Raw genomic sequence first — 22224 nt, 5'->3', positions numbered from 1 at the left:
CTCATTCATCTTGTCCTCAGTGTCTAGAACAGGCACAGCAGAGGTGATCTCTTACTGGTCTCCAAGAGCACCAAGTGAGTCCAGAAGTTTTCTTTCCTTTCGCTGCCTAACGCCAGCAGGTGTCAGGTTTCTTTTCCTAACACCATCGGTTGATTAAGTATTGAGAAAGGAATCCTACCAAAGCAAACAAATCAACAAACTAAAATTTCTTAACTTCCTTCTTGAAATTATTCTTGGATGAGGCCATGATTTCTTAATATACATTGATGTTTATTTCTAAATATCTATTCTTTTTCATTAATTCTATTTTTTTATATTGATCCTTATTAAAAGGGTAGTAAACATTTAATATTTCCAAATCGTCATTTTGTTTTTACTCATTTTAACCTATTGTAATAGGACTTTTCCATTTATTCACTAAAATTTCCCTTTATTGTCATCAGTTACCTCCAACTTAAGGAATCTAATGAGCAGGTTTCATTTCTTATCTTATTTTTACTCTGAAACATTTAACCTTTCATCACACCCTCTTTCTTGAAAAGTTCTTTTCCCGTTAGCTTCCTCTTCAGTACTTACAGTTTTCTTGCTATTTCTCAGATACTCCTTTTCTTTTTCTCTCTCTCCCATTGCAAGTTCTTTTTTCTCTACCTGCAATTTAAGCAATGATATTGCCTGGAGTTTATTATTATATTTGTTTTTCACTTTCCAAATAATCCTTGGACAAATTTACTGAATCCATGTATAAGTTGATTTTAAACTCAGTTCTGAAGATGAGAAAAGTAGAGAATAAAGGCTAAAAGAGATGTTGCCTGGCTGTAAAAATCACTGTGCTCCTTTCTAGCTCTGTAGTTTTGAACAAGTTATTTAATCTCTGTGTCTTAGTTCTTCATCTGTAAAATAATGGTAATTATAAGGTCTTTCTTGTTGGATTGTCATGAGAGTTAAGTGATTTAATACATAAAAAGTTCCTGGCACATAGAAAGCCTGCATTACAGGTAATCTATATATTAATAATAGATGTATCTATTTATTACTAAAAAAAATCTGTAACAGCAATTATTTAAAATCTTTAAATTCTACAAAGTGTTACATAATTTTAGGACTGTTTATTGCACATTTCCATAGAATGTGAATGCCTTAACTGCAATGCTTTTATTTTTGTTTTCTTTGGATTGCCAGCAACTACCTCAATACCTGGACTTGCCAGGGAATATACAATTTGGGAAAAAGTATCTATAGAGAGAGCATGATGATGATTGTATTACTTGATTTGATCAAAATTAGAGTGTAACAACCTAAAATTGTATCTCCTCACACCAAATTTCAAATATTAGTTAAAAGGTGTTCAGCACTTAAATTCTATTTCCCATGTTCTCACCTGCTCATCATGGATAGACACAGGTCACTTCCCCCAGACTCCATCCTCCTTCCCATCAGTCAGATGAAAGGACAGGCAGGTCCAAGGTCAAATACAGAAATCCCAGGGAGGGCTGTTGGAATGGTTTTCTCCCTCTTCCTGCTGCACACACACACGCACACGTATTTGAAGGCTCCTCTTATGCATCTTTCACAGACACCAAAATTGTTACCTATCCCTCTGGACTTGATTACTTTTCCCTTTTGTCAGTGATTTCTGTTCTATTATGAAAACATATTATTATTCTTTACTGAGAACAGAATAGTGCAAAATTCACTTAATTTGTGGTACAAAGTTTACATCTTGTAAAAAATGAAGTTCTTGACAGGATTACTAAACACTAAAATTGCTGAAAAACTGAAGCCATTTCACTGTCTTTGAAAAACAAGATAGTCTCTCATCTCTCTGGAAGAGATTGTTTTCCATCTTGTCGGGAAAAGGAATGAGACCCCAACCCCATGCTTCTCAGACATATATTTTAAAATCTTTAGAAATATTGTAGACTCTGTCACAGCTTAACTGTCGAAATGAACTACAACTATAAAGTTAGGTTTTTTCCTAAAAAATATATTGTGAAAATTCTCAGCTAATATAATGCCTACTTTTTCATTTATAAATTACATTACACATTGTATTTTCTGTATACATTTTATATCACATTTGCTATCAATAGTAAGCACATTTCATTTCAATGTGTTATAAAGACATCAACATGGAGACTGTTGTAAGAAAAATCCTTTGTAAAATAATGATGTCAAGATATTAGAGCAATTGCAGTTATTTTTGAAGATATTAAGCCAAGCAACAATTTCCATTAACTGTGAAGTTCCCAGTGTTCTGCTGGTTATTTTATGGGAGATACTGAAAATCTGTAATGTGTTGTTACTTCAGTAAGCTCATACTTTAGCTGTGGAAATGAAATTGACAGGTTAAGACTTCAAGATACAAAATGGAAACATATTTCATATTATACACCAAGACTCTAAACGGAGAAATAGATGAATATCAGAAAAATAAGTAAATAAACTTTTGTAAGAAAACAAATATGAGCTTAGCATCATTAAAAATAGAATCAAGAGGGCTTCCCTGGTGGCGCAGTGGTTGAGGGTCCGCCTGCCAATTCAGGGGACACGGGTTCGTGCCCCGGTCTGGGAAGATCCCACATGCCGCGGAGCGGCTGGGCCTGTGAGCCATGGCCGCTGAGCCTGCGCATCCGGAGCCTGTGGTCCGCAACGGGAGAGGCCCCAACAGTGAGAGGCCCGCGTACCGCAAAACAAAACAAAACAAAACAAAATAGAATCAAGAAAAAATGTAAATACACACAAATTTCTTCAAAACAAATCCAAATGTAAAAAATATATATATTTCCAATTAAAAACTTACTATTTTGGAGCCAGATATATATATCAGTTTAAGCACAAAATCCAGCACAATCTAACCCTTTGTTTGGGTGAGCCATTTCATCTCCCTGAACCTCATGTTCAAAACCTGTGAAATTATCACTATAGACATGTATAGTGAGGAGTTAAACTAAGGTAGTGTATTTAAACATTGGAACCAATTGAAGCTATCATGTTTTTCTATGTACATTCATAGAATCAATGACTTTGTCATCGAGAAAACACACAGTATTTGTGTTGTTATTGGATTTGATAGTAATGAAAATTTTCTATCCTCTCATGTAAATAGCCCATTCTTTTTTCCTTGTACAAGTAGTAAAGTATGCAAGTAGAAACATAAATATTATGTACAAAGTATGCTATCTACTAGATATCAGCTTAAAACATTAATAAAATAAATGATTCCTTTCTAATATTGTTTTGAAAATAACTTAGTTCTTTTGTTACAGGAGATAACTGCGAGGCCACTGAATACAGCAAGATGAAAAGCATGATTTTAGATTTACAAAATCAAAAATATGTTACACAGGACAATGAAAACCCTAACGGTGATGACATATTTCGGAAGAAGTTGCTGGTGGATCAAATGTTTAAATATTTTGACGCCGACAGTAATGGACTTGTAGATATCAATGAACTAACTCAGGTAAGATTAATGACTAAATTAACAAGCTAATTTAAGTATAGCATATGCGATATATTTACATTTGTGTGAATTTATGCTATATAAATAAAAATATTTTTATTCATATAATTTGACTATAGACATAAAATATTTTTAAGAGAAAAATTTGACTACTCTATCAGCAGTATTAATTTTAAGTAATATTTGTATGATGTTGTACAATTTAAAAGAGATACCTACTTTTGACCGGTTTCTATACCTTAAATACCTAAAGGAATTGCCAGTTCTCTCTTATAGAATTTATAAAATATCTCCAGATATATTCTGGAGCTTTTGTAATGTTTAATTTTCTATCAGTCAATGGAAGCTTGTTTATCTGGTATTCAAGAGCATTACTGAACAGTACATCTATAACATATTGTAAATAAGTGATTTAAGAAGGTATTCAATTATTGACCTACTCCAGTACTTTTTTAATTATCAAAGATCAGGTATATTAAATCTGATTTTAATATTATGTCAACATTATTAAATTTCATTTCTTTGAAAATTGCCACCAAAATGATACATATAGACAAATTGTTATTAAAGAGAAGAGAATATTTTAATAGACAAAAGGTCTTTATGTGAGCCATTTTGGAAAATTAGAAATATTTTAATGTGTGTGTTACTGAGACAGACTGCTGAAGGAAATTGAAATGCCCAGATTTAAGAACCTAAATTACTTGTGAATAGTGACGGAAATGTAAAATGATGGACATAAAATTTCTCCACAAATATATATAGGTTTTTAGGGAGAAAAGGAGAGAATAAGCCACTCCAGGGCGACTAGGAAATTGGTGATAGCCCTGAGGAGTGTTGCTGAGTCCATGGTAATTCCTATAGTGGATCTTAAGGTGGATTTTGCTGCTGTGCTTAACAGGAAATATAGTTTTCAAGAAAAAAATTCAATTGTCTATTTCCACAACATCATGCCATTCACATTTCATATTTAATTTTATGGCTTACTTAAAAAAATCCAACAATGTGGAATATCGGTCTTATTATGCAAGTATTTCAAGTTTTAGGATAGTGTAACTTAGTTTAGAGACTTCACGTCAAAGTGACCTTGTGAGCAAATTGACTTGTCATTCTAGGTAATTAAAAAACACACCGTTTTCATTATCTTCTTTAATTCAGCTTACATTTAATGAGTAGTTACTAAGTCCCAGGCCCTGGGATTCAAGGAATGAAATTCTGGAATTTTAAGGTAAAGTTAGACAACTTTTAATTAAGATATTCATGTTGTCATACATGTCATAATTTATTTTTCAAGAATGAAACTGTTTAGAATTTTACATTTCTAGTAATGACGTAATTCAGTTAAAATGAATTTATAATTAAGGTATGTCACTTGGATCTATGCATGTCTGACATATTCAAATATATTGTGTTTTTGGTTTCTTACTTTTTAATTTTATAATAGTTTTTAGTTTTCATTAACATGTCTACACTTCTTTAACCAGTGGTTGGGTGTGACACATGATCTGACCAAATCTAGGACCCACTTCTGAGTCCAAAGAGAAAATTGCTCATCACTGGAAAATGGCATTGACATCACTCACCTATAATTGTTTCAAGTTTCTGCTACATCCAAGTTTATATTAGTTTCCTAGGGTGGCCATAACAAAGTACCGCCAACTGGGTGGCTCAGACAACCCCTCTGTCAGTTCTGGAGGCTCAGCGTCTGAGATGGAGGTGTTGGCAGGGCTATGCTCTATCTGAAGCCTCTTGCGGGGGAGAGTCTTTTCTTGCCTCTCTCAGCTTCCGGTAGTGCCAGGCATTCCTTGGCTTGTAGGTGCATCACTCTAGTCCCTTCCTCTGCAGTCAAATAGCTTCTCTCTGTGTATTTGTTTTCACATCATTTTGTCCCTTCTTCAAAGATACCAGTCATATTGGACTGAAGGTCCACCCTACTCTAGAAGGACCACATCTTACAGTATCTAATTACATCTTCAATGACCCTATTTCCAAAAAAGTTTACATTCTGAAGTCCTCAGGGTTAAGACTTGAACATATCTTTGGGGAGGACAGAGCACAACCCATAATAAAGTCATCTGCTACAACGTTTAGTTTTGTTCTTCCTGTTACCTTTGATTTGGATTTGCTTTTGCATCTGAAAAGTGCCCTTCCAATTCATCTGAAAGTTATCATGTGAGAGCAGAAAGGATCTTCAGAATCCTGTTTATATGTTGACCATCCACAAGGTACAGGCAAGGAAGGATCTGGGGAGGTAATACTTACTAACCCCTGAAGACATGCCCCAGTCCTTCCTTCAGCTTTATAGAGTGGAAATGTTAGCGTCTCATCTGTCAGCAATCAGCTATGAAAAAACCAGAAGGTTGTAACTGACGCCGTGGAAAAGATATAATACATTTCTAGCTCTTACGAGCATAAATATTGTTTTTGACTTGTGTCTTTTTAGGTTACAGGTGCTTTTAAGGAACTTGTATTCCAAGTATTATAATATTAAAGTCAATAATATATATGACTTTAAAAATCAGCTTGGAAACATATAATATCCTCATTTAATATCAAGTTTCAAAATAATTTAAATTAAAAGAGTAAAAGGGAAAAGGATCTTAATGGTGTCTGCTAATAATTTACAAGCTATTATTAGCAGAAATGTAATCTGTAATTCCAAGATACTGCCAATGGCAAGTAAAAATTAATGAACGTAATTTGGCTTTGAGGTTTTATAAATTCAGCATAAAAGCTGGCTGCCCGTGTTCTGTTCATACTCCACATAATGAATATATATTCTAAAGCTTCTCTTGCAGATTTTCAAGTAAATTAGAAACTAGAGGTAGTTGAGAGAAGAAAGAGATAATAAAAAGCAATAGTTAAAGGGGGTAAGATCTATAGTATCACAGTTTAAGAACTTTGATTATAGAACCTGGACTCATATCTACTACTTAATTCCTGTGCAACCTTTAGCAAATGACCCAAACTCTGTGTGTCCCAACTTCCCTTTCTACATATCAACAATGATAATAACACCTAGTATGTAAGCTGGATGTGATATTGATATTATTTTGAAAATGTAGACTTCTTAGAAACATAACTAGCACATAGAAAACATGATATAATTGTTAGCTCTAATTAAATTTTCCAATCTAAGTTTCCTGTGCATACCGTGGAGGATAATGGAAATATAAAGAGGGCACACATGCTTGAGTTAGTGGATGAGCAACTGATCAATATTTCCATCCAGTTCATCCTTTGCATTTTTTAAAAAATGTATTTATTTATTTATTTATGGCTGTGTTGGGTCTTCGTTTCTGTGCATGGGCTTTCTCTAGTTGTGGCAAGCGGGGGCCACTGTTCATCACGGTGCGCACGCCTCTCACTATCGCGGTCTCTGTTGTTGCGGAGCACAGGCTCAGTAATTGTGGCTCACGGGCCCAGTTGCTCCGCAGCATGTGGAATCTTCCCAGACCAGGGCTTGAACCCGTGTCCCCTGCATTGGCAGGCAGATTCTCAACCACTACGCCACCAGGGAAGCCCTGCATTTTTTAATGTTTACAATCAGCTGATAGGTGAGAACAAATCGGCCATTATAACCCAGAAATCTATGTACACGTTATTAAATATGCAAGCATTTTAATACCAATTTTCACAATGAAAAAATGTTTCTTACAAAAGAAGAAAAATAGTTTGGTTATTCCAAGAAATTAGGAAAAATAAATGGTAGCATGTTTTATTTATTTATTCATTATTTATTTTTCTCACATCATTTGAAGTACTCATCTGCTTATCTCACATAGCTAGTATGAATGTTGTTAAATCCTGAGTTCTAGGCTAGAGACAAGTACATGGCATCATTCTGCAACCACTGTGGTGGTGGGCATTTTTCTCCAGAGTATATAGTGCCCCTGTCTTTACAGATATGATGTTAAATTGAACTAAACTTTAAATAAGTATCATATGTATTTTGTTTTTAAGATGCTGATATATATTATACTAAAATATCCTTACCTGTCAAACTGTAAAATACCTAGTTTTGTGCAGTTTTTTCTTGCCCATAAAACCAAGTTATAAGAAATAATTGAAAGCAATATCTTGATTAAGACAGACATAGATGTGTTATGAAAGAAACAATATGCTTTAATTGACTATATTTTACAATTTAAATATTTTAAAAATATATAAGTCCTCAGTTAGTATCGTACAGTAACTGAGTAATGATAATAGTAGTAGTAATTGTAATAATACTATTAACGTTTCTATAATCCAGATGTCTGTCATTCCCTTTGCATTTCTTTTTGAGCTACACACACACACACAATCCATTTGCAAAAAGCAATATGTACTCGGTTGAATGACTGAAGATGTATAGGGTGGTAGAGGATGGGATTATATCACATATTACACAAATCACACATTGAAATCCAGTTTAGATGAAGCACTTTGTACACTTCTCCTTTCCTTGTGCTCTGTCCAGATCATGCCTTGCATTTTCTGTACCACAGATGCAAGACCCAAGTCTATCTCTCAGTTTCAACTCCTTAATTTTCCCTGGGGCTCCAAATTCCTTATCACTCAAAACAATATAGTTCTGTTTTATTTATATTCTCCCCCTAAATGTGTATAACCAAATACATCACTTTCAGTAGTTGCCAACATCTATGTGCCTTTCTTAAAAACTAATGGCAAGTTATAGAATATAATAACACCAACATCAAAAACCGATCTGTGCAAGAGGGAGGAGATATGGGGATATATGTATACATATAGCTGATTCACTTTATTATACAGCAGAAACTAACACACCATTGTAAAGCAATTGTACTCCAATAAAGATGTTAAAAAAAAATAAAGCAATATCTGGCACAGTCTTTCCTTTGGCAAATAAGTCTTCAATCCCTGAGACTAGTAGAAATTCTTATCTTCTGTCTTCTGCCTTACTTTTTATACCCTCAGAACCAAGCGAAATCCCACCTCTCTCTCTTTCCTCAAGTGTGTATGATGTCCATTTTCACCCTTGGTGAGGATTTTTGCCTTCCTGAGGGACATGGAGTTGGATGACAGGGGAGAGTGTGGGAGCATTTTTACAGGAACAGAACAGTTCCTCACTCTCTCCTCTCCCATATACGTGTCTTAATTACTATATGACAAAGGTAATATTTCAATCACATTTAAAGTATTTGTTGAGCATTTTTGTTTTAAGATGTCTCTTCACTCTTTATTGACAACGGGTAAATGGACATTTAATTTACTTTGGTCTAGGCAGCCCTGTATCTTTTCTTAAATCTGTGCTATACTGCCTGGGTCCTATTCAGAATGAGGTAGTAGAACTGAGTGGTCTCAGCCAGTAACCGGTTTTATGCACTAAAGGCAAAATCAAATTTTCTGGCTCTTTCCAAAGACCAGGCTGACGGTGTGAAACTTTGCTTGTTTGGTGTTCTCTCTTAGTTCCATTCCCCAAATCTAAACAAGTGTCTGAGGTTCATCTCTATTACCTGTATCTCTCTCCTGCTTCTCTTAAATTGCCTTCTCCAACAGCAAGAATTCAGGGCTCTCTTTGGGTCTATGGTGAAATCTGAGCTTTACTAATGCTTGCTTCAGTGAAAATTGTCCTTGTAGCAATATGCTGCAAATTTGCTTAATATTCAAATGTATGTCTCATAGGATAATAACTCACTGAAAAAGCCTTAACAAATGTAAAGTATAGTCTTTATTTGAAACATAATAACAAACAGGGTTTCTCCCCTAAGTATTGTGTATGTGACTAGTATGGTCAGGCGCTCAGCTACACAGTAACACATTTATGGTTTTAAGAACATATGTTATTCCAAAATAGACCTGTAATGCTTGAAATGAGGATTTCAGGATGAAGTGACCTAAGGTATGATCACATCCCTTTTGGCAGGCTGGTATGTAGGAAAAGTTCATTGGAAGAGAGAAGGTTAATGATCATTTGCTATGAAAAGAAGCATAGAACTCTTCCTGGTGGTTTATTCATATGCATTTTGAAGTTTCTGGGGATATTGATAAAGAGTTAAGGTAGACAGAAATATTGTGAATTGAGGGGTAAATCATTGGTGAATTATGGGGAGAGAATAGGAAAGAATTATGTAACTGAATGACCTGACATTCAAAGGAGTAGCTTCTATTTATCATCCATCCATCTGTCTATCTATCTATCTATCTATCTATCTATCTATCTATCTATCTGATGAAAGAAAACTCATTTGGGAGGAGGAAGAAATCCAGAAGTGCCAATAGGGAAGCATTTAATTTTTGACCATCTTCCTTCCATTGAGGTAGAATAGACATGAGAAAAAAATTAGTCTCCAATTGTTAAAATTATTGGACAACTGGTTTTCTTAAGGGGTAGCCAGATTTTCTTAAAGTCAGTATGGTGAAGAACATGTTTTCATAAAAATAGAAGCCAAAAGAGAATTTTCTGATCAGAGAGCAGGATTTACAGAGGATACTATGATGGGTTTGAGTTGGAAAGGAAATGAGATTAGGTCAGATTGGGAAGTGTGCAGAGCAATATGGGAAGACTTGGATTTTATAGGGTCACAGAGGTTAACCAGGGTTAGAAGCACAAGGGAATTTGTATAAATTGTCCCTTAGAGAAAGGACAACTACTTCTCGCATCATGGTTCCTCAGAGTAAAATGAGGGGATACATATGCAGACTTCACTCAGCAGAATGGCACCCTTGAGTTTATTAGCAATGTTAAAAGATAAACTGAAGCATATTAAAATGTTGAGTTTATCTGAGCAAAAATCCATTCAAATCTGACAGCGCCATACCAAAAGTTGTTAGAAGCATTCTGCGGAGGGGAGCTAGGGAAAACTTTTACAGAGAGAAGGTGAAAGCAAAGTAAGGAAAGTACTAATTGGCTACAGATTAAAGCCTAGTTGTTTGTGACCCGTTGTCCTTAGGTTTTGATTTCATAACCTTGAGGCATTTACAGGTTTAGGGGTTGGTTGTATTGTATGTGCCAAGGCATTAGAGCCAACCTCAGCCTAAAATTCTCCTTGCTTAATTTAAGAGCAGCCAACGTAGAGTTCTTGAAGTGAAATGGTGCTAATGGCTTGGCAAATGTGTTCCTCAGCCTTCTCCCCATTTCATAAAATAACCACCCATGGAGTTTAAGTATGCAAAGTCATTCCCCTGTGAGTCTGAGTTTAAATTAGCAGCTGTATTGAGTATATTGATTTAGCTTTTTTCTTCATTTAGATTCTGTCATCTTAATAAGCTGATTCACATTAGGAATACATATTAGAATGAAATATTTCCTTAATGTGCACACATGACAACTGTTTATTAAAATAATAAAAGGAACTACTTGTTCTCAGGATTTAGATTATTATATTATATATATTTGACTTAAAGAGGCATTTGCTCAATGACTACCATATGTGAATTCATTTACAAAATTAAATAAAAAAGAATAAATAACGCTAGATATTTTTAAGCTAACAGGATAGGCATGGTGCTGATGTCTTTGCAGACTTTGTACATATCCATTTTCTTTAAAATTTATTAGAACTGTTACATAGGGAATGGACAGTTAGTCTTTATTTTGAGTTGTTAAGCCTATTACAGTTATAAAGATTTTTAAAAGGGTTCTTGTAGCTAGTCAACATATTTATGTGTAATGAGATTGGTAAGAATTGTTTTATCCCATAGATAAAATGCTATTTTAGTGGAAACAAACTAAATGCAAATAAATAAGCCTTTGTTTGGGTAGAGAAGGAGATAAGTGAGGACTGTCTGGGAGTGCCGTGGTAATTAATCCTATTCAACATTTACAAACCCCATAAACCTGTCAGGTATACAAAATAAGGCAGCAGAAACCAGTTGTTAAAATGGCATTGGCAATGCCAGTAGGTAGATCCTAGTAGAATCGGGAATTTCCTTTCAAGGGCTAAGGATTTCAGAATAATAACAGCAACCATTAGCACTTAAAACAGAAAGGTAAGGCCTGTATTGTTGGGTTAGGTGTAGCTCAGGGCTCCAATTAATAAACAGTAATTTCAATTGTAGCTGGAAACCTTAGTAAGTAGTTTCAAATATTTTTTTTTTTTTTTGCTTTAACTCTGTTCATAGTATCATAAGACAACTTGAAATTTAAAATTAAATTTTTTAAAAATTTTAAATATATTGTTTGTAGCATTCCTTTAGAATGTCAAAGTATACTAAACATGTTGGCATTCATGTTCAGAGAATCCCTGTGAGCCATATAGAATGCCTTAAAACTAAAATAGTTTTCATCCCGCCAATTGTTTAATAATTTTATCTCTTCAGCTAGTCTTTCAAAATTAATGTTGGCCCTAATGATTTTTTAAATGTCTTCTAACGTGTTAAGCATGTTACGAAACCTAAAAGAGAACTTAGAAGATGTGATTGTTTTATGCAATTCTTTTCTTTTAATACACCTATTGCAGGGTAGCATCAGTTATATATGATTATACCATTATAATTTGTAATATTAATTATTTACCCTCTGTCCTTTCACATTGTTTATTTTTAAGCGCTGTTGACCATCCATAATTATCTTGTTTTTTTCAATTGATTACATGTTCCCACTCACCGTTCTAGAATATTAACTCCATAAGGGAGTCATTCTTACTTACTAATTGATCTCCAGTCCCTAGAACTATTCATATGGTGGTTGTAAAGAAAGGAAAGAAAGAGGGATGGAGGAAGGGAGAGAGGGAGAAAGGAAGAAAGTGGATAAGAAGTAGTCTGGAGGACCAAGTAACAGAAGAGCCAACCTATATTGATGTGGGAGAAAGTTAAAAGCCAGTGCCTGGAGATGTGTATTGTTACCACAGGAGTATATTTATTTTCTGAGCCTTGGAGCCTTTCTGAGCCTACACATTTGTCAAGTAAAGGACTGAATATATCTACCTCTGCTTAACTTCACAAACGTGATGGACTTTCTTTAAAATAGAGGATCACTGAGCTCTAACTCTACTAAGACCATTGTGATTCTGACACAGGCATGATTAGTTTGAGAAAAATAGTTTCAAAGGATGAGGAAGAACTCAGATTACTTGAACATATTATCAATCGAAAAAAAAAATGCCCAACGTGAGAGCTGTGAGTTGTTTTATTTGGGGCAAAATGAGGACTATAGCCCAGTAGACAGCATTTCGGAGAGCTCTGAGAAACTGCTCCAAAGATTTTGGGGGGCAGGTCAGTGTACATGTGATTTTGGTGAAGAGGGAGTACATGCAATCAAGCACATATTTTTTGCAGAAGGTTTCTGCTGGTCTCGTGAAGGTTACTCGTCACAAGGAGCAGACGTCACCATGAAGGATTTTAGTGCTTTTCTAGATATGAGGAGATGCAAGAATTGAGCTCATAAAATTGTCTCCTGAAAATATCTAACTATCTGAAGACCTGTTCTGCCACTTTTTTGCAGAGCACAGAGGGCCTCATTTCTGCTCTCCACCTGAACTCCTTTCAGGGGGTGTTGAAGGTCAGCAGCTGCAGCAGCGCATGATTTAATCCTTGTAGAGGGAGCTGGCAAGTGCCAATTAGTAGTTGGCAGTATGAGTGGTATAGCTCACGAGTTCATCTTTTCTCCCACTCCACCAAGGAGAGGAAAGAACAAGACACAAAACTGGAAGATTAGACTCCTCTGTCTTCCTACCCCCTACACAGATGGTCTCATCACCATGACCTGACTTGAGACCATCAAAATCAACTACACGTATCTTATTGCTTTTGTGAGAGTTAATATAATAAACCTGGATGTCCAAATCATGCCTTATCCCCAGAAATCTAATAACCATGCATCTCTTAGCAGGGAGACAATCCTCTGCATCTACCTCTGGCACTTTCTATCTCTCTTTCCAGTTTTATTTATCTTTAGATAAGTTATCGTCATCTGAGATTCTGTGTAGTGTACAAGCATGTCTCAGAGATATTGCAGTTTGGTTCCAGACTACCACAGTATTGCAATAAAGCAAGTCACATAATTTTTGTTTGTTTGTTTCCTAGTGCATATAAAAGTTATTTTTATACTACACAGTACTTTATTAAGTGTGCAGTAGCATTATGCCTAAAAAAACAATGTACTTACCTGAATTAAAAAGATACTTTGCAAATGAAACTGTGACTGGCCTCCTAGACTAAAGTTTCAACATAAGATACTTCAATGGCAGTATATTCAGTGAGTCTGGCCTTGTCAAGAATCTCTAGTTCAGATGTAACACATGCATTCTGAGGAAGCTACAGTGGGAAGTCTTTGGAACCAGAGCCAGACGGTAAATGATATAAATGTCCTACAAGTTTGGTTCCCCAGCACCAGAGTGCTTAATGTATTACTACTATTTTGTTTTATTCTTTCTTTCCCCCAGTCACACATTCAGCTCGTTAAGGCTATCAGAACTCCAAATATCTGAAGCAATTTTCCCAGGCTGGTTAAAAGGTCTATAGGAAGGTATCTTCTGCATTTGGAACACCCCAGAGTGTGCCAATGCTCCCATCAGGAAACAAAGGAGAGAAAAAGTTACTAGGAAGCATGTCTTAAGTAGGCTATTTCATTGACCAAAAATGGACTAAATGAGGAAAACGTGTATTTAAAATATGGAAGAATGAGGGAGTCAATCACCTCTCTCCTGTGCGTGGGCATGGCCAAGCGTCTGTGAACAAGGATTTTTATAAAAAGCTCACTAGCCAGGACCATGCACTTTCCTAAAGCACATTCATTAAAACAGCATATCCAGCTGGAGTTTTATAATCATGATCAAATCAAGTTCAAGATCAAATCAAAAGCAAGCTAGTCTTATGTCAAAACCAGTTTCAAGGAAAAAAGTAGGAGTCTGTTCTCTGGGTCTATACATGATTTAACTTGAGTGAAATATTAGAACAGAAATAAATATGAGACATACAGTACAATGATGAAAGCTTCTCCCCCAACTTTCTGTTCCATCGTTTCACAAACAGGTACGTGACTAAAAGTCACTAAAAATAGTATTAAAATATCTGACCAAATCCTGGTGTCACTGCATCCTAAAAATTACCGCAGTCCTGGCACTGCAGGTCTTTAGGAAGAGTATAGTGAGGTAAGATCAAACACACTGCCCCTCCGCCACCTGGGAAAAGTCACTTCCCATTATCCAACAAATAACAGATGGAGAGTGGCTGAGAGCGCCGTTGCTTTCTAAACAGAAAAGCAGTACTTGTTTCCCCATTAGGCTTATAGGAGAGATAGCTTCAGCCATTAGATAGTTTTGTTAATTCCTCCAGCTGGACTGTGCTAAAGCCTAGGGCTTTAATCGTCACTATTGACAATATCCATTTATATGGAAAGCAGATAAATCATTCACTTTCCTCCCCTTCTAAGGCAGCAAATGCCAGCTTAGCCAATGAAATTTGAATCCAGTAAACAAGAAGAGAGAACACATGATGTGTAAAAGTCGTATTTAGCAGTGCAGGTGCTGTCATTGCATGTCACCACTCAGGTGGCTACAGGAGGGGCTGGAGCTTCTAGTGATCCATCGGCTAAGCTCCATCCTCAGCGCTGTCTCTGCAGCTCATCCAAGCGCAGGCATAACAACTTCTAACTTACGGATGTTCCATAAAAGGTTAAAAATAGCTCTTTAGTAATTCCTATCACCAATCTGCCATTGCTGTGACAAAGCTTGAATCATCCCGGTCTACCAAAAGAAATAATAAAGCATCATGAATATACAACTATAACGTGCACAAGCTGGTGTGGAAATCTGCATGAATTATTATAATGAGAAGCACGTTAAATAAAAATCATTATTTTTAACTTTGATTAGGTCTGAATGTATACTGTATGTCTTGCACTTGACGATATGTGTGTGTATAAGCATATACATGTTTTTATAAGTCTGCACAACAACCAGGAGAGATAGAGGTTACTATCTTTAATTTCTAATTGAGAAAAGGTTGAGTGACTTGCCAGATATTCTAGAACTATTAAGTGTCCTTGGCATGGTCTGAACCCAGAGCTGGCTGACTTCAGAGTCTGTGTTTCCTGATTGCACCAACTTAAAAAAAAAAAAAAACACGGGGAAGCAAAGCTCCAAGCCATATGAACCACTCCCTCTGTGGACAAATATGAAAGACCGTGGACACAGCTATGCAGCTACCCAGAATGAAAAGGAATGTTTGAAAAATCTTGGAGACCTCTTTTACCAGACAGGCTATATATATATAAAAAAGCTGCCCCATGGGACAGAGCACAGAGTAGAAAAGCAGTCTGGTGATTTTCCTCACCCCTGCTTGGGTAGGTTTCCATCATCAATTGGTGCATTAATTCTATCTGGCTCCTGGAAACAGTCATTTGTTGAATAGCTCCTTTATGACCCAGGGAGTTAATTCAGAATACCAAATGCCTTCATTTCCAGCTGGAGAGGAGTTCAGGCAGAAGAGAAAAAAAATACTAACTTCATTTTTTACAAATAATAGGAAGATGAAAGTTGGACCAAATTTCCTCACTATTTTTGTTGGAGAAGAACTGTTCTATTTTGACATGGGTCACTGAGACATTGGAGGAAATTTTCATGTGCAGGCATTTCCTTGAGTCAATATAAGTGGAGCAAAGGAAATGACTGAAATACAAAAATGTCCTTTTAGTGTTCAGATTTTCTGGGTCCTACTGGGAGGTTTCTGTATTAGAAAATTTAGGCTAAATTCTAAGTACATATCTTAACGTCAAAGCAACTAAGTCAAATTTTTAACTATATCTTTGAAACAGTTGAAAATAAATGTCCAGTAACTGAAAACCCAGGTTTCTCATAGGTTCAGTTCTTTGCCCAACTACAGACTTAAATTACCTATTAAGTGACTTACATATAATTAATTATACTATAGAAATGTTAAGACAGATATAATTGCCTGAATTTAATTTTCTTGTCAGGTGATAAAACAGGAAGAACTTGGCAAGGACCCTTCTGATTGCACTTTGTATGATCTACTGAAATATGATGATTTTAACTCAGACAAGCACCTGGCTCTTGAAGAATTTTATAGAACATTCCGTGAGTATAAGATTCATTCTCTAATTCCTCTTTGTTCTTTTTTCTGTTTCTTTACCCAATATGGTGCGTTTGCTTGACCTCAAAGTACAGACTGTTTCTTAAGAGAAGTATATAATTGAGATAATTTAAGTGTGTGGCTGTATTGAAACGAATGTAAAAGCTAAGGGAGTTATAACTCTAAAATGCAGAGCTGGAAATGTTTGATAACTATTGATTCTAGTTTAAGATATTAATTCCACAGTGATGCTTCCAAGGTTATTTTTAGAGTAGGAACAGCACTTCACTGTCACCATATATCAAAAACAATTATTTACATAATGACAATTTTTTTATTTTATAGAAAAACCAAAGTTGATTAATAGATAAAGTTTGCATATATGTTAACAACAATAATTAGCATAAGAATTGAAAATTATATTTATGTTAAGATATTTTGGAATCAATTATATATGTTTAAAATGCTTAAAGACTTCTTAAAATTGAGTATACTTTATAGAGCAAAGTTGTAAAGATGATTTGGTTAAGAAAGTGTATGACAGGTTATTCATTAAAAATAATTCAAAGAAAAAAGAGTAAGAGGCAAAAAACAGAAGGGAAATTTTGGAGCTGTGTGTAAAAGAAAGAGAAAAAAAAATCATTAAATTAACTGGTTGGTATTTGAAAATCACCAAGTAATGAAAGTTAAGTGAGATTTTACATTGATAGATAGATGATAGATAGATGGATAATCTTCAATATTTTTATATGCACTCACATATATAGGACTTTCCAAATATATACATATGTATATATTTCTTTTTTCCAAAAAGGCAGGAAATAGGATATGTACTTGGTATAAAAAGATCCTTTTTTTTTTTTTTGCGGTACGCGGGCCTCTCACTGCTGTGGCCTCTCCCGTTGCGGAGCACAGGCTCCGGATGTGCAGGCTCAGCAGCCATGGCTCACAGGCCCAGCCGCTCCGCGACATGTGGGATCCTCGCAGACCGGGGCACGAACCCGTGTTCCCTGCATCGGCAGGCGGACTCTCAACCACTGTGCCACCAGGGAAGCCCAAAAGATCCTTTTTGAGTTATGCCTCTGTCATCCATCAGTTAGTTGTCTGATATTGGAAAAATTACTTAAATCTCTGAAAATTCATATAAATGAGGATAGTAATTACCACATGATCATTTTATATTAAAACACTGAATTATATTTTATGTCATATTTGAAACTAGCAAAGTAATAAATGTGAAATAGCTGCTTGTTACAAAGCTTTAAGGCAAGACGTCAGTATGCTCTTCAGATTTAATTAAACTGCATTTCCACTTTAAATTGCAAGCAGAATACCGATGGGATATCTCGGTAAACACTTAATCCTTTAAAGTGTGTCACAAGGCTAGAAAACTTTTCAAAGATAACAAGAAAGCAGCATTATCATTCAATGATTATATGAAGAAACTGAAACACAGAGAAGTTAAGAACCAAGTGGCTGAGTTTATTATCAGACCTATGCCAAACCAGTTAAGAAGTCTATGTGTTTGCCACTAAACTTCACTCTGTAGTAGGCATTGTTCTGTGTGCTTAGGATGACAGGAATATTATGGTTTATCAGGAAAAATTGTTTACATTAGATTATATTGTATACTATCATGTAAGATACAAGGGGATAAATGTCATAGGAAGGCCTACATAAAATATAAAGTGAACTAAGAATATAACCTCCAGCACTGGGAATCAAGGAGAGTTTATGAAAGTAGTAACAATTGAATGGGTCTTCAGGATGAGTGGATTTGGACTTTAGGGGATGAGAGATGGAAGATGGACAAAGAGAAGAGTGTCAGGGAGGAAGAAATTTTCCTCTACCCTTCTGGGTCCTTTTGGCTGGTCTAAGAATCAAGTTCACATAAGGCAGATTAGCAGGAGAAAATCAAAATTTAATAACGTGTATACATGGGAGAGACCCAAGAAAACTGGGTAACTCACCAAAATGGCTGAAACCCTCACCTTAAATACCATTTTCAGCTAAAGACAAAAGAGGATGTTGAGGTAGGGGTTTTGTGCTTCAAAGGGGAGGAAAGCAACACACATGGAGATGGAAAAACAAGTGTTTGGTAAATGAATGTTCTCTTAGCCCTGCACAAACAGTGGGACACAGAGAGTAATTTTAAGAAGCAGACTTTGCTGAGTTCCTTTCTGTCCACACCCCTAGTTCATACTATGGTAACCTGTGGTGATAGCTCCCTTCCTGGAAGAGGTCCTCTATCCTCTTTCTTCAAGGCAGTTGGGGGAAGGTTGAAGTTACTTTCCAAGTCTTTTGGGCTTTGATTGTTTCCAGCTTGAAATAATATTAATACCAAAGAGACATTTGGGGGTGGCAGTTTTGCTCTCCTACATCAGCATAAATAAAATCTCTACTGCATGATACACCAGAGTATTTATAGAAACTAGTCCAACCGGAAGATCTCTTCCAGGTCTGAAAGTCTATGGAAATATATCAATTATCATTACTATTTTACTAACTTATTTTATTAAACAGGCAGTCTAACCTACCAACTCCTATCCCCCACTCCCATAATATGAAGATACATGGATGTGGCTAAATAAAAGTAGTTGAAATCTATAGCAGTAGCAGAAAATATTTTTAATGGTATACAAACTATCAAGCATCAATAAGAATTAAATTGTATGTTTACGTAGGATTTTTATTCAAAATATTGTTAATGGTGGAATAGTGGAGCTAGAAACTAATAAATACAATGAAAATAAAGTGTGAGTAATATGTTATTTTTATGGTAACACAGCAAAGACTGAATAATGATCCCTGGCAATATCAGTACAAAAGAATCTTCCCTAGAATACTGCTGCCTGCACCTATCAAGGGGAAAATGATGCTGTGTTTGGGATACGATTTGATATTGCTAAGGAAGGCAAGGTAGATCAGTATGTTGTAAAGATAAATAAAATTTGCAATTCAGAAATCTGAATCATCAATACAAACTTCAATAGAGACATAGTGAAACGTTGTTTTTAAAGGAGCTACGGTGTACTACAAACTATTGAATTTGGAGAGAAGAAAATCTATATGATTCTGTTAACAACTGGAAGGTAGTATGGTAGCAATTTTATTGAAATTATTTATAGTAAATGCAATGAAGTTTAATGAAGATTGTAATGATTCTGCCATTCTGTCAAAATTATGTATTATGCAAAAGGTCTACATTTTTAATATTTTGAATCATAAAGTGATATTTGATAACAAAAGCACTTGGCAATCAGCAATCATATTATGAGGTTTTATCTTTTTGAATAATCACAAAACTTTTCCTTAACTATGATAAAATGATGTTAACATAATCGTTTAGAAAAAGTAATATTTTTAAGTAATGCTGGAATTATCTGGGGTGTCTTAATATTCATTGTGGTCTCACCAAGCAGTTTTCTGCAATATATTTTCAGCGTTTCACCGTTATTAAACAGGGTATCAAGCTCTCGAATGACCCTTTGGAGAGAGCAACACTAACTTGTTTGGATTGCCTGTATCAGCAAGATGTGTTTATACTTATATGTGAATAGGAAACATACGTCTATTTCTTTCTCTCCTTCTGTTAAAATACTTCACCACTAAACCCAGCTCGTTTTTGTGAAGTTTAGTGACAGGTGTTGTATAATGACATGATTTTAGAAAGTTACTCTATTATAAAATATTAGTATCATGAATAAAAAAATATAACAATTGTGAAAAGGCAATCTATTTTAAAATTATGTATTAAGTACCTATGTGTATAGACTGCTGTGACAGTTAAAGCAACTTGAAAAGATGTTTCCTTTCCTTTAGAATGCATCATCTCAGACAGACAATGATAAAAAGGACAGATATAGTAAGGATAAAAAGTAATCAGTTTTTCCACCCAGAATTCATTCCCCCAGAGAGTTTCTAAAAGGAAAGCCCAGAAAACTAAAAAGTCCCTAAATGAATAGAACCTAGAAAAATAAACTAAGGCCAGAGAAGTTAAGAAACTTGTCTTTATCCAGTCTTTATTTACTGGTAGATACAAAGATAAACTGATTTCTTGAGTTCCAGTTTATTATTCTTTCTGCCACCACACAACATGGAAGAAAGTAAAGGGTACTTTGCAAACAGGAAAAGGTTAATGGTAAAGAAAAAAGAACCAGCACATTATCAACTGTTATTACATGATTAGGGTATTATTTTAGTAGTTATAAAGTTTTCCATAAAATAATATTTTTTTTTTCATTTTGGGTAAGATGAATTATTTTATTATTTTACAATAAGCATCAGATAACATTCTTAATTTTTCTCCAGAATTTTTGACGTTATTCAAAAATCCCTTGATTTTTACTAGGATATTTAAAATAAATCGTCACTGCAAGCGTCAAATATCTTAAATCATGCCTTGTTTGATTAACAAACTTGGAAATCTATGCAATGGGATCCAATAAATCTTAAGTGAGATCAGACATTGTTTTGAATATTTAAAAGAAATACTAGGGCTTCCCTGGTGGCGCAGTGGTTGAGAGTCCACCTGCTGATGCAGGGGACACGGGTTCGTGCCCTGGTCGGTCCGGGAAGATCCCACATGCCGCGGAGCGGCTGGGCGCGTGAGCCATGGCCGCTGAGCCTGCGCGTCCGGAGCCTGTGCTCCGCAACGGGAGAGGCCACAACAGTGACGCCCGAGTACCTAAAAAATAAGAAATACTAAATCCTCTCGTCAGATGGTGGACACCCTGCACGCTTGCATTTTGTTGCCTTGATAGTAAAGTGTATAGATTTTTCAGTGCAAAGAGTACTTAGAATTAAAAACAAATTAATAGTGTCATTATTAACTACAAGGACTTGTATTAAAATACAGAGATTCAGCGTTTTATTTTCTTCCAACTCAAAATTAAAATACAATGTTTGATTAAGTTTGACATGTCTGGAACTCTATATTTTTGCTTCAGATTTGTAGGTAAATGCAAGTGATTTGCCGTTAGACAAGATGACCATACACAAAACTGAGACATTTAATTTCAGAAATGATGTTCTAATAAATGTTTATATTTATTTATTTTTGCAAATTCAATTAAGATGATAAAGTGTTATTATATGGCTCTTAATTTTAGGAATTAATTGTTTTCATTTGGACTTTCTAGATAACCCAAAATGGTGTAAATGTCTATCCAGAGAAAAGATATTTTGTAAATGCTTTCCATGTACATAATTTCCTGAGTTAAACTATAAAGTGCTTTGACTTAAAATTACATGAAGTGAGGAGTCTGTGTAACTCTGATAGATTCTTGAAATCCTATTAAATTATGAGTTGTAGTTCCCCAAACCATAAACATACACTTTAAGATGTGTTCTAGTGATTCAAGATCTAATGTCACCCTTAAATAAATCTTTATCAATTCAAAATGATCTCTATGTGTGGAAAGATCCAAGGAAGATGTTTTTCTACTATGCATAAAATAATTAGGTTTTTGCAAGCATAATGCATCAATTGTGAGCATTTATATTGAAACTAACTGTACAATATCTGTCTCTCCTTTCTTAAAAAGAATAATTAAGACTCTAAAATTCTAAAATATTAAAAAACATGGAACAGTTATTTTAAATCACCTAACTCTTCATGATTATATTCAAAATGTCATCTCTCTTTATATGAAAGAACTCTTAATGGAATATAAATTTGATAATGACATTATAAGGAAAAGATATTTATTTTTCTGGGAAATTACAATTGCTATAATAAAATGTTAATTATCGGAATCATC

General features: G+C 35.1%; 1 protein-coding gene across 3 annotated transcripts in view; it reads left to right on the top strand.

Annotated features, from left to right (window-relative positions):
- FSTL5 (follistatin like 5) overlaps positions 1-22224 on the top strand; it is a gene marked incomplete at both ends in the record, with an annotated part of 620821 nt that overhangs the window by 300201 nt on the left and 298396 nt on the right. For all 3 annotated transcript variants that reach the window (XM_082653501.1, XM_082653500.1, XM_082653499.1), the window contains 2 exons: positions 3267-3463; positions 16347-16467. In XM_082653501.1, coding sequence (XP_082509627.1) covers positions 3267-3463; positions 16347-16467 — 318 coding nt within the window. The remainder of the gene's footprint in view (positions 1-3266; positions 3464-16346; positions 16468-22224) is intronic.

The sequence above is a fragment of the Grampus griseus genome (genome assembly GCF_964374135.1).
Source record: "Grampus griseus genome assembly, chromosome: 4".
Classification (NCBI taxonomy): Eukaryota; Metazoa; Chordata; class Mammalia; order Artiodactyla; family Delphinidae; genus Grampus; species Grampus griseus.
This window is presented reverse-complemented; position numbering and strand designations above follow the sequence as displayed.